This window comes from Salvelinus sp. IW2-2015, unplaced genomic scaffold (genome assembly GCF_002910315.2).
Source record: "Salvelinus sp. IW2-2015 unplaced genomic scaffold, ASM291031v2 Un_scaffold4197, whole genome shotgun sequence".
Taxonomy (NCBI): Eukaryota; Metazoa; Chordata; class Actinopteri; order Salmoniformes; family Salmonidae; genus Salvelinus; species Salvelinus sp. IW2-2015.
In genome coordinates this window covers 12,203-25,751 of record NW_019945468.1, presented here as the reverse complement: position 1 = coordinate 25,751, position 13,549 = coordinate 12,203, and the positions used below count along the sequence as shown (strand labels likewise).

The window sequence follows — 13,549 nt, the reverse complement described above, 5'->3', positions numbered from 1 at the left end:
CCTGAGAGACCCAGAGTGCCCTACTCCACTAACCTCATCCTGAGACCCAGAGTGCCCTACTCCCAGTAACCTCATCCTGAGACCCAGAGTGCCCTACTCCCAGTAACCTCATCCTGAGACCCAGAGTACCCTACCTAGTAACCTCATCCTGAGAGACCAGAGTGCCCTACTCCCAGTAACCTCATCCTGAGACCCAGAGTAACCCTACTCCTAGTAACCTCATCCTGAGAGACCCAGAGTACCCTACTCCCAGTAACCTCATCCTGAAGGACCCAGAGTGCTCTACTCCAGTAACTCATCCTGAGAGACCCAGAGTGCTCTACTCCCAGTAACCTCATCCTGAGAGACCCAGAGTGCCCTACTCCCAGTAACCTGATCCTGAGAGACCCCAGAGTACCCTACTCCCAGTAACCTGATCCGAGACCAGAGTCCTACTCCAGTAACTCATCCTGAGAGACCCAGAGTGCCCTACTCCTAGTAACCTCATCCTGAGAGACCCAGAGTGCTCTACATGTTTTTCGGACTGAGAGGTGACCTGACTTATGACTTTTCCCCCCCTGGACCTGACCATCGTTTACCCCCAGTTCACTCGACACTTAATCTGGGCCTCAACCCTTCATCTGGGCCTCGACACTTAATCTGTGCCTCGACACTTCATCTGGGCCTCGACACTTAATCTGGGCCTCGACACTTAATCTGGGCCTCGACACTTCATCTGGGCCTCGTCAAAATACACTGCTACAGGGACCAATCATGTTTCTTCTGAGTAACTGAGAATATTGTCAGTCTGTTAATTTGTTTGTCTGTTTATGTACACTTCCTGGTACTTAGAGTAAAAAGGCCAAGTAACTTTGCCAGGGGGCTGTGTCCAGATCATTTCATCAGAGGTCAAACAAAACAATTATTTTTATTTAGCTAACCTCTTTTACTGTCTTGATGTTTATGTCTCTCTCTCTCCTCTCCCTCTCCTCTCCTCTCCTCTCCTCTCCTCTCCTCTCCTCTCCTCTCCTCTCCTCTCCTCTCCTCTCCTCCATCCAGCAGAAAGTGATTTTCCCGACACTGAAACTAACCTAATCCCATTTCTGTCTGGGCTCAAAGATTCCTCTCCTCTTTATTTACAGATATAGGTCAATAAGGCATTAGCCAATTACTGGGTCCTGAATGGCAACTATTGTTTATATAGTGCACTACATATGACCAGGATCATAGCAGGATAGGGTGCCATTGAGGTCCCAGGCCCAGTAATTGGCTAATACATTTTGGCCTCAGTGTCATTCACTCGCCTCACCACGGCTGCTCTTAACACAATGAGTGATTGAGAGAGAGAAAGAGAGGGAGAGTGAGAGAGAGTGAGAGAGGGTAAGAGAGAGTGGAGTGTGTGAGAGTGTGTGAGAGTGTGTGAGAGAGTGTGAGAGAGTGAGAGAGAGTGAGAGAAAGAGAGAGGAGAGGACAGGGCCAATGACAAGTAAGTGTCTGTTGAGAAACTGAGACTAGAGGCAAGAAGAGACAGAAGAAAGTCAGAGGAGGAGCAGCGAGACGGAATGACAGGGGGGACGGAGAGAGGAGGAGGAGATGGAATGAGGGAGGGACGGAGAGAGGAGGAGGAGATGGAATGACAGGGAGGGACGGAGAGAGGAGGAGGAGATGGAATGACAGGGAGGGACCCGAGAAACATGGAGATAGAGAGAGACGAAATGACAGGGAGGGTAAAATGGACTGACTTCTACCTGCTGCATAGCATCGGTCCACGGTGAGGCTGGGGAAGGGCATGGGTCTCAGGGTGAACTTGGGGTGGGTTGTCAGAGTACCATGGTTGTACCCGCAGGTAGGCGAGGGCAGGATGCCAGGGTACTGACTGCTCTCCAGAATTGGCACTGGGATGGCACTGACAACAGCTAGAGAGACGAGAGAGCGAGGAGAGAGGGGAGGAGAGAGACGGGGAGGGGAGATGGGAGGAGAGTGGGAGAAGAGAGGGAAGAAGAAAGGAGAGAGACAGGGAGAGAGAAGAGAGCGGAGGGAGGATGGGAGAAGGACGGGAGGAGAGACAGTTGGAGAGAGCGGAGGAGAGAAAGGAGGAGAGACGGGAGGAGAGACAGGAGGAGAGACGGGAGGAAGAGACGGGAGGAGAGACGGGAGGAGGGATGGGAGGAGAGACAGGAGGAGGGACAGGAGGGAGAGAGACAGGAGGAGGGACAGGAGGAGAGAGGGCGAGAGACAGGAGGAGAGACAGGTGGAGGGACAGGGCAACAATGAGATAAACCAAATTATATGAAATTAAACGACAAGCATTGCTATAACTATGCTAAACATAACAACAAATACCACCCTTTAGCCGTTTAGAGGACAGGGAAACAAGTTGTTTTCATTATCTAACCCCTAGTAAACTGTTTCTAAAATAATCTAGTATCATGTGTTAGTGACGGTACAGTTTATATGATCAATTAGCGACACAGTAGTAGTGCTGTTTACTCAGGATGCTAACTGTCTTCCTATAAACACCAATCAAAGAGTTTCTTACTGAAGAGACGAAATGGAACATCTCAAGCACCTGGTGTCCAGTAAGATGGCACCCTATTCCCTATAGTGAACTACATTTGACGAAGCCTCTGTTGAATAGTAGTGCACTATATAGGGAACAGCGTGTCATTTATTTTTAACGAAATATGTTTCAACATGGCGCTAGACGACAGACAGCCAAAGCTGGAGTCTGGAGAACTAGCGACTGCTGAGCCTTGACCTTGAGAAGTGTCCTGAGGGCTCAAAGAAGGGAGTGAAAGAGGATGTAGGGAGGGAGGGAGAGAAAGAGCGCTGGGCTGATAAAATGCCTGGGGTACTCCACACACACAGAGAGATTCCTATCTCCTAAACTGTCTACGACCTGGAGGGGAGAAGGAATTGCAGAGAGAGAGAGAGAGAGAAAAGAGAAAGAGAAAGAAGAGAGAGAGAGAGAGAGAGAGAGAGAGAGAGAGAGCAGAGAGAAGAGAGAGAGCGAGAGAGAGAGCGAGAGAGAGAGAAAGAGCGAGAGAGAGAGTGCGAGAGAGAGGAGAGAGAGAGAGAGAGAGAGAGAGAGAGAGAGAGAGAGAGAGAGTCCTTTGAACCGCTGATGTAAAAAGGGATTTATGTATAAACCTGACTGATTGGCAGATCAGTGCACATATTGATCCTCTGGCCATGGAAGGAAATGAACTCTTGACATCTATGTGTCTGCAAACATGTCAATTCATATGGTCTATTCTCGGCTAGCCAGGTCTGGTATCTAATCAGGCAGTTGATTGGTTCTGTCTGTCCTGGACCTGCGATGATGTGCTCTGTACGGTAAAATTACTAGGTCAACAATGTTGATTTTGTCACAGCACTGTGCTGGGTATACATTTGGTTTGTATYAAGAGATGGTGTCTTACTAGCCTCAGTCCAACAGAATTAAATAGAAACATTCCTATTTTGTATTTCCTATGTTCAGTCCACTATGAAGAGATTGTACTGTTTCTAAAGTGGTTCGGTTCGGTAAAGAACTCCGGTAACTTTCTGGTTTTCCAGAAATACCGATCGGAGGTTTAACCAGATTTCCTGCATATTCCCTCCCAATTCCGGGAATCCACCATCCAGAATTTGTGAAAAACTCTATCTGCAATCCTAAACTCTAATCGAATATTCATATTAACTGCAGTAACCATACTATCTGTGATATGAATTGAGTGTATAGTATGCTTATTGGTCATAGTYTGGATAAAGTTCCCGGATGTCGTACTACATTCGCCAAAATACAAAGTATACAAGCAGTGGACACTATTTCCGTTCTTTTAGGGCCCATAATGCAATTCTTCCGAAAATGGGCGTGGCGTCACAACGCTTTCAAATTTGAAGAAAATGTCTGAAAATATGCAGCCGAAATCCGACGAGAGCGGATACAAATTCATTGCTTTAACTAATTATGACAAATGTTAAGAAAATGTTGAGCAATGTAATAATGTAAGGGAATATCCCCCTGAAATGGACAAAAATGAACGGGATCTTATTCGCACCGTACGAAACATTTKCACGATGTACAATACCACTCAAATGGACGCCATTTCATTCAAAACTTATTGCAAATGTCATATGGCAAATGCCAAGTGTCACACAGCAAAAATCCAATAGATGGCGAGCGCACTCCACGGTAAATTTTCATATTGCAAATGCACATCAAGTCAAGACCCAAGAATCAAATTTAGAAAATTTGAAAAAAAATTCTAAAACTTATCACCCCCTTAAAAAAAGTGCTTTCTGTACCGTTTTTWAAATTTATTTTTTGTCAATTACACATGTATAAGAACTGTATGAATATACTTTTGTCATATTTTATTGTCATATTGTTTTAACTTGTCCATAAGGCATATATTTTGTCCATTTGCAATATGATTTCATAGGAAGTCAAAAGCCGAAGTCAAAAGTCACTGAACCATTGCCAACTGCCATAAGAAATGTCCAAATTCAATATGAAAGTATTGAAAGTGCCAAATCAGGATGTTATGTCCATTTGCCATGTATGATCATAGGAAGTCGGTTTCCAAACCAAAAAGTCAGTGAACCATGTCCAAATGGCATTTATACTGCCCAAATTATATATAGCACTATGTTAAGCCATGAATCAACCACGATGCACAGCTATCTGAACTACGGACTTAGTTAGTCACGATGCACAGCTATCTGAACTACGGACTTATATTAGTCACGATGCACAGCTATCTGAACACGGACTTAGTTAGTCACGATGCACAGCTATCTGAACTACGGACTTAGTTAGTCACGATGCACAGCTATCTGAACTACGGATTAGTTAGTCACGATGCACAGCTATCTGAACTACGGACTTAGTTAGTCACGATGCACAGCTATCTTAACTACGGCTTAGTTGTCACGATGCACAGCTATCTGAACTACGGACTTAGATCACGATGCACAGCTATCTGAACTACGGACTTAGTTAGTCAAGATGCACAGCTATCTGAACTACGGACTTAGTTATCACGATGCACAACTATCTGAACTACGGACTTAGTTAGTCACGATGCACAGCTATCTGAATTACGTACTATTTAGTCACGATGCACAGCTTCTGAACTACGGACTATTAGATCTGAATGCTCTTCCTTTCATAACACCCTCCTTTGGCACCCTCCTTTGTCCTTTGCCCCTCCTTTGGCACCCTCCTTTGCCCTTTGACCACCCTCCTTTGGCACCCTCTTTTGTCCTTGACATCTTCCTTGTCTTTGACACCCTCCTTTGGCACCCTTCTTTGTCCTTTGGCACCTCCTTTGCCCTTTGACACCCTCCTTTGGCACCCTCTTTTGTCCTTTGTGACACCTTCCTTTGTCCTTTGGACCCTCCTTTGGCACCCTTCTTTGTCTTTGGACCCTTCTTTGTCCTTTGGGCACCCTCCTTTGTCCTTTGGACCTTCTTTGGCACCCTCCTTTGTCCTTTGGCACCCTCCTTTGTCCTTTGGCACCCTCCTTTGGCACCCTCCTTTGTCCTTTGGCACCTCCTTTGGCACCCTCCTTTTCTTGGCACCCTTCTTGTCCTTTGCACCTCCTTTTGGCACCCTCTTTTTGGCACCCTCCTTTGTTCTTTGGCACACTCCTTTGTCCTTTTGGCACACTCCTTTGTCCTTTGGCACCCTCCTTGTCCTTTGCACCCTTTGTCTTGGCACCCTCCTTTGTCCTTGGCACCCTCCTTTGTCCTTTGGCACCCCTCCTTTGTCCTTTGGCACCCTCCTTTGTCCTTTGGACCCCTTCTCTTGTCCTTTGCACCTCCTTTGCCCTTTGACACCCTCCTTTGGCACCCTCTTTTGTCTTTGACACCTTCCTTTGCTCTTGACATCTCCCTTTGCACCCTTCTTTGTCCTTTGGCACCCTTCTCTCTTTGCACTCCGTTTGGACCCTTCTTTGGCACCTCCTTTGTCCTTCCTTTGGCACCCTCCTTTGTCCTTGCACCCTCCTTTGCACCCTCCTTTGGCACCCTCCTTTGTTCTTTGGCACCCTCCTTTGTCCTTTGGCACCCTCCTTTGGCACCCTCCTTTGGCACCCTCTTTGTTCCTTTGGCACACTCTTTTGTCCTTGACCCTCCTGTCCTTGGCACCCTCCTTTGGTCCTTTGGCCACCCTCCTTTGTCCTTTGGCACCCCCTTTGTCCTTTGGCACCCTATTTCCTTTATTGTGCATTAATCTGACCAGGGTCAAACGTAGTGTACTGTATAAGGCAAAGGATGTCATTTGAGACACATCTTGCATCTAAAGAACGAGTCACATTACAGCACACTAATTAAACGATACCTACTAATTAGGTTCCTATTAGTGAATAAAGCACAAAACAGACAGAAGATATTTAGCAACTATCTACACAAATAATAATCAAACAATCCTGACAATTCAAAGAAGCTTCTTCTAACCGGAACCCCTGGCTGGCGAACGAAGCCAACTGAAATCTATTCCACTTGTTCTCCTTAGCCTTCTTGACGATGAAAGAGAGGAGCACTTGTTTCTCCTTAGCTCCTTCTTGACGGTGAGAGAGAGAGACGAGAGGCAGTGGTAATATATGCAGTACCCTGCAGTTCTTCTCTGAGTGCGAGACGGTGCCTACAGTAGCCTAGCAGCGTTAACCACTAAGCACTACTGAGCAATGCCCACTGGGACCCAGGTAGGTGAAGGGGGTGAAGTGAACCAGGAAAATCATCAGATACCCCGGAGTAGACGCGGGCCTAACCGCTCCTCACCCCTCCAATCCTCCTCCCCCTCACCCCTCCTCACCCCTCCTCAAACCTCCTCACCCCTCCTTAACCCTCCTCACCCCTCATTAACCCTCCTCAATCCTCATTAACCCTCCTCACCCCTCCTCACCCTCGCACCCCTCCTCACACCCTCCTCACCCCTCCTCACCCTTCCTCAACCCCCTCACCCCTCCTCAGCCTTCCCTCACCTCCTCACCCCTCCTCACCCCTCCTAACCCTCCTCACCCCTCCTCAACCCTCCTCACCCCTCCTCACCCCTCCTCAACCCTCCTCACCCTCCTCAACCCTCCTCACCCCTCCTCACCCCTCCTCAACCCTCCTCAACCCTTTCCTCACCCAATCCTTAACCCTCCTCACCCCTCCTCAACCCTCCTCACCCTCCTCACCCTCACTCACTCTCCCACCCTCCTCAACCCTCCTCAAAACCCTCCTCAACCTCCTCATAACCCTCATCCTTAACCCTCCTCAACCCTCCTCACCCCCTTAACCTTCCCCCTCCTCACCCTCCTCAAACCCTCCTCACCCCTCCTCACCCCTCCTTAACCCTCCTCACCCCTCCTCAACCCTCCTCACCCCTCCTCAACCCTCCTCAAACCTCCTCACCCCTCCTCAACCCTCCTCAACCCACATTACCTCTCCTCAACTTGCCTCACCCCTCTGATGGGAAGGATAAGGAAGGTTGGAGGTGGGCTGAGGAGGGGGGGGTGATTGATGGGGATGTGCTGAATGCAGAGTAGAGTCTCTCCCTCTCTCAATTGAATTCAAAGGGCTTTTTTGGCATGGGAAACATGTCTCCCTCTCCCTCTCTCTCTCGGTCTCTGTCTCCCTAGGGAGTCTGAGATGTGAGGAGGCCCTTCCTTCTCTCTCTGTCTCTGTCCCACTAGGGATCCGAAGATGTGGAGGCTTTCATGTGACTACTGGAGAGAAGAGAGGTGAGGGATGAAAAGAGAGGGAAGAACAGGGGCAGAGAAGAGAGAGGAAAGAGAGAGAGAGAGATGTCTGGTAATTACCCAATGTGCTACTAACAGAGAAGGAGGGAGAGGAAGATGTCAAGGAGATTGATGTTCCAAGATGGCGTYGCAGTCGGACGTGTGTTTGTCTTGTCCCGTGTTAATTAGTCTGTAAATATTCKGTTTTTTTGTATTTTTTCGTATATATTTTAATTTCACTTTCCATCTACGATCTAAATATTCTTTCCTGCAACTCTCCTCACCCAATGTGGTACGGATCTGCAATTTGTTTTATACCTTATAACTGGAACCTCCATCAGCAGCTAACTAGCTACTAGCTACTAGTCATTGTTAGCCATTGCTAGCGGTCTTCACCTTTAGCTCGGACACCAGTCAGCTTTAGCTCAGACAATTACCTGCCAGTCTGCACAGCGCGATATCAACCCACAGCATATCGGACTGCTTTTCTCCACCACATCACCGAATTCCTGATGCAAGCTCGAGACCATTAACACCAGATCATCGCAGCTTGCTAGCTGCAACCGAGTGGCTACTGTTGGCTAACGCCTCTGTCCCGAAGCAAGCAGCAGTTAGCCTTGAGATAGCCTCAAGCTAGGCCCATCTCCCGGCCAGCCGACGGAGTATACCAGCTAATTATTGGGCTACGATACCTCTTTTGCCAATTAGCCTGGACCCTTTATTGACGACACGGATCCCCGCCGATCCATCACGACTGGTCTGCCAACGTAATTGTCCGATGTGGTTTCAACAGGCTTTTCCGTTGCGATGTCGCTAAAGACCCACCTGCTAGCCCCGGCCCGCTAGCTTCCTGAACACCGTGTCTCCTGCTCGCCTAGCGTAGTAATCAACTACCGAACGTCTCCCTGACTCACCTATTGCTGCTCTTTGGACCCTATGATCACTCTGCTACACAGCTGATGCCTGCTGGTCTGTTCATTAACACTGTACCTCATTTTGTTTATCTGTCGGCCACAGCCTCGAACTCAGGTCCTATGTGTACCTGACCCGCTCTGCCCATTCATCGCTATTTACCCGTTGTTGTCTTAGCTCTCCTGACCAACACCTATGATTGCTTTACGCCTATCTCTAATGTCAATATGCCTCGTCTACTGCTGTTTCTGTTAGTTATTATTGTTTTCTTTCGCTGTAGAGCCCTCAGTCCCGCTCAACATGCCTTAGATAGCTCTTTTGTCCCACCCCCCATGCATGCGGAGACCTCACCTGGCTTACCTGGTGCCTTCAGAGATGCAACCTCTCTCATCATCACTCAATGCCTAGGTTTACCTCCACTGTACTCACCTCATACCATAAGCTTGTCTGTACATTATGCCCTGAATCTATTCTACCACACCCAGAAATCTGCTCCTTTTATTCTCTGTACCCAACGCACTACACGTCCAGGTGATATAGAGGTTAACCCAGGCCCTGTAGCCCCCAGTACTACACCTATTCCCCAGGCGCTCTCATTTGTTGACTCCTGTAACCGTAAAAGCCGTGGTTTCATACATGTTAACATCATAAGCCTCCTTCCTAAGTTTGCTTTATTCACTGCTTTAGCACACTCAGCCAACCCTGATATCCTTGCCTTGTCTGAATCCTGGCTTAGGAAGGCCACCAAAAATTCAAAAATTTCCATCCCCAACTATAACATTTTCCATCAAGATAGAACTGCCAAAGGGGGCGGAGTTGCAATCTACTGCAGAGATAGCCTGCAGACTTCTGTCTTACTATCCAGGTCTGTGCCCAAACAGTTCGAGCTTCTACTTTTAAAAATCTACCTTTCCAGACATAAGTATCTCACTGTTTCCCCTTGTAATAGACCCCCCTCAGCCCCCAGCTGTGCCCTGGACACCATATGTGAATTGTTTGCCCCCCATCTATCTTCAGAGTTCGTACTGTTAGGTGACCTAAACTGGGATATGCTTAACACCCCGGCCATCCTACAATCTAAGCTAGATGCCCTCAATCTCACACAAATGATCAAGGAACCTACCAGGTACAACCCTAAATCCATAAACATGGGCACCCTCGTAGATATCATCTTGACCAACTTGCCCTCCAAATACACCTCTGCTGTTTTCAACCAGGATCTCAGCGATCACTGCCTTATTGCCTGCGTCCGTAATGGGTCCACGGTCAAACGACCTCCCCTCATCACTGTCAAACGCTCCCTAAAATACTTCAGCGAGCAGGCCTTTCTAATTGACCTGGCCGGGGTATCCTGGAAGGATATTGACCTCATCCCGTCAGTAGAGGATGCCTGGTTGTTCTTTAAAAGTGCTTTCCTCACCATCTTAAATAAGCATGCCCCATTCAAAAAATGTAGAACTAAGAACAGATATAGCCCTTGGTTCACCCCAGACTTGACTTCCCTTGACCAGCAGAWAAACATCCTGTGGCGTACTGCATTAGCATCGAATAGCRCCCGTGATATGCAACTTTTCAAGGAAGTCAGGAATCAATATACACAGTCAGTTAGGAAAGCAAAGGCTAGCTTTTTCAAACAGAAATTTGCACCCTGTAGCACTAATTATAAAAAGTTTTGGGACACTGTAAAGTCCATGGAGAATAAGAGCACCTCCTCCCAGCTGCCCACTGCACTGAGGCTAGGAAACACTGTCACCACTGATAAATCTACGATAATCGCTAATTTCAATGAGCATTTTTCTACGGCCAGCCATGCCTTCGACCTGGCTACCCCTACCCTGGCCAACAGCTCTGCACCCCCCGCAGCAACCTGCCCTAAACCTGCCCTATTTTTCTACTGTTCGCTGTATATAGATTTCCCTACTGTGTTATTGACTGTATGTTTTGTTTATTCCATGTGTAACTCTGTGTTGTTGTATGTGTCGAATTGCTATGCTTTATCTTGGCCAGGTCGCAGTTGTAAATGAGAACTTGTTCTCAACTGGCCTACCTGGTTAAATAAAGGTAAAATCAAACAATAAATAAGCATCAGATGTCAGAGCATCTTACAGATCACTGCACCTGTACATAGCCCATCTGTAAATAGCCCACCCAACTACCTCATCCCCATATTGTTATTGTTTTTGCTCCTTTGCACCCCAGTATTTCTACTTGCACATCATCATTTGCACATCTATCATTCCAGTTAATGCTAAATTGTAATTATTTTGCCACTATGGCCTATTTATTGCCTTACCTCCCTAATCTTACTACATTTGCACACACTGCACATATATTTTTCTATTGTGTTATTGACTGTATGTTTGTTTATGTGTAACTCTGTGTTGTTGTTTTTGTCACACTGCTTTGCTTTATCTTGGCCAGGTTGCAGTTGTAAATGAGAACTTGTTCTCAACTGGTCTACCTGGTTAAATAAAGGAGAAATAAAAACAAAAATAAACAGAGGAGGGAMGGAGGAGGAAAAAGAGGAGGAAGGGAGGATGGAGGCGGAAGGACAGCCTACTCAAAGTGTGAGCAGGATGGCTGACAGCCAAACTATTTGGGAAGATGTTCTTTTATTATTATTTATTATTTTATTGAACCTTTATTTAACTAGACAAGTCAGTTAAGAACAAATTCTTATTMTACAATGACGGCCTAACCCGGGGGCATACCCTCCCTTAACCCGGACGACGCTGGGCCACCGCTGGGCCAACGCTGGGCCAACCCTACGGGATGTGGACACTTACGGGTGTTGCTGGGCTGAGAGTCCATGGGGATCATTAGCTTGGTACGTGTTGCCCTCCGGGCAGCTAGGGAGCGCTCTAACGTAGAGATGCAGCTGGAAGCCTCGTCATTGTCCACACCTAGAACATAAATGGATCGTACTGTGTTAATATTCTGCTGATGTATTACTAGTCAGGGCTCCGTCGCAAAATCTATTGTTATATCGATGAGATTTCACCTCACTATAACAGAACAAATAGATACAGATTAACCAAAGACAAACATTCACCAGCACCAACCCAAGGTGAGGAAAATAAAAAGCATATAATTGTATTTCACGCCAGTTGGTTGTATACTCTATATTAACTTGTTCCTCTGAATAGTCCTTCACATCTGGATAAGAAATCAATAGTCTACAATTTATTCATAGAATATTCATGAATACCATCAGAGACACTAAACTTGTTACTGACAACTTTAGTTAAGAGCTACGTTTCAATAGAGAGATGAAGATGACGATAGAAGCAAGCTACTTTCCCCCTCTATTGTTGAAGTCTTTCTCTACAAAACCATTCAGTGGTAGATGTGTTGGTGGACTGGATAACAACACATCTGCAGTGAACATATATATTTTTTTTTAAACATTCCTTTTCTAATCTCTTATTTTTATCCAAGATTCTGTTCCAAGGTTCTGTTCCAAGGTTCTGTTCCAAGGTTCTGTTCCAATATTCTGTTCCAAGGTTCTGTTCCAAGATTCTGTTCCAAGGTTCTGTTCCAAGGTTCTGTTCCAAGACATTCCACAACATCCTTCCTGTCATTAACATCACTACCATCCATGAAGTCTTACCTGAGTGGCTGCTCTTGCTTCCCATCTGACTCTCTGATTGGCTGTGACTGACAGACTGAGACCGGATTTCCTGGATGGAACCCTGGATGGGCGAATCACATCCAGAGGGGGCGGCACTGGCAGGCTTCTCAATGTTCTTCAGTTCCATCTCCTCATGATGGATCCACAGGTCTGGAGGTCTCAGGTCCTTCTGACTACCTTTTCGCTTCCCTGTACTGTGAGTGGCACGCTTCCTATAGAGGGGAGGGAGGAGGAGAAGGAGAAGGAGAAGGAGGGAGGTGGAGGAGGAGAGGAAGCAGAGGAGAGGAGGCAGAGGAGAGGAGGCAGAGGAGAGGAGGGAGAGCGAGAAGGAGAGGAGGAGAGGTTATTAAGAAACAAGTAAATACTTCTGACTACATTTCCTTCTCCCTGTACTGTGGGTGGCACGCTTCCTATAGAGGAGAGGGAGAAGAGAGAGATAGAAAGAGAGAAAGACAGAGAGTTAGAAAGAGAGAGAGATAGAGAGTTAGAAAGAGAGAAAGAGAGAGAGATAGTTAGATAGAGAGAAAGACAGAGAGGGAGGAAGACAGAGAGATAGAAAGAGAGAAAGACAGAGAGGGAGGAAGACAGAGAGATAGAAAGAGAGAAAGACAGAGAGGGAGGAAGACAGAGAGAAAGATCTCTCTCTAGGTGATGGCTTTGTTATGGAAGGTTTGGGAATCGCTTCCTTTTAGCTGGTTGTAGAAATTAACGGCTCTTTTATGGATTTTGATAATTAGCGGGTATCGGCCTAATTCTGCTCTGCATGCATTATTTGGTGTTTTACGTTGTAAACTTCTTGCCTTGTCTCTCAGATCGTTCACTGCTTTGTGGAAGTTACCTGTGGCGCTGATGTTAAGGCAGAGGTATGTATAGTTTTTTGTGTGCTCTAGGGCAACGGTGTCTAGATGGAAGACTTTGCCTCTCTCTCTCTCTCTCTCTCCCTCTCCCTCCCTCCTCTAAATGTACACCTCCCTCTATTCTTCCTCTCCCTCTGCTCCCCCTAAATGTACACCTCCCTCTATTCTTCCTCTCCCTCTGCTCCCCCACCCCGCTAAATGTACACCTCCCTCTATTCTTCCTCTCCCTCTGCTCCCCACACCGCTAAATGTACACCTCCCTCTATTCTTCCTCTCCCTCTGCTCCCCCCACACCGCTAAATGTACACCTCCCTCTATTCTTCCTCTCCCTCTGCTCCCCCACACCCTGTGTTTCCATACCTCAGAACGCCCTTCACCTCGCATGCCCTTTATATACCCACTTAGAAATATCTGCCACCCTCTCACTTGTCAAACCCAGCTCAAAACACCATTCACGT

General features: G+C 47.0%; 1 protein-coding gene across 1 annotated transcript; it reads right to left on the bottom strand.

The window, feature by feature from the left end:
* Positions 1–691: 691 nt before the first annotated feature.
* Positions 692–12,440, bottom strand: LOC112077009 (netrin receptor DCC-like). Its single transcript, XM_024143620.2, has 4 exons — positions 12,214–12,440; positions 11,390–11,506; positions 1,728–1,895; positions 692–738 (listed from the first exon to the last, which is right to left on the bottom strand). The coding sequence occupies exons 1-4, from the start codon at positions 12,359–12,361 to the stop codon at positions 692–694; spliced, it is 480 nt and encodes a 159-aa protein (XP_023999388.2). The 5' UTR covers positions 12,362–12,440.
* Positions 12,441–13,549: the final 1,109 nt, after the last annotated feature.

Coding starts and splice junctions, on each gene's coding strand:
- LOC112077009 (XM_024143620.2), bottom strand. CDS start 12,361: ATGGAACTGAAGAACATTGAGAAGCCTGCCAGTGCCGCCCCCTCTGGA. Junction 1,896..11,389: donor CTCTCAGCCCAGCAACACCC/GTAAGTGTCCAC, acceptor TCGTCTCTCTAG/CTGTTGTCAGTGCCATCCCA. Junction 739..1,727: donor GGACCGATGCTATGCAGCAG/GTAGAAGTCAGT, acceptor TGGTCCCTGTAG/CAGTGTATTTTGACGAGGCC.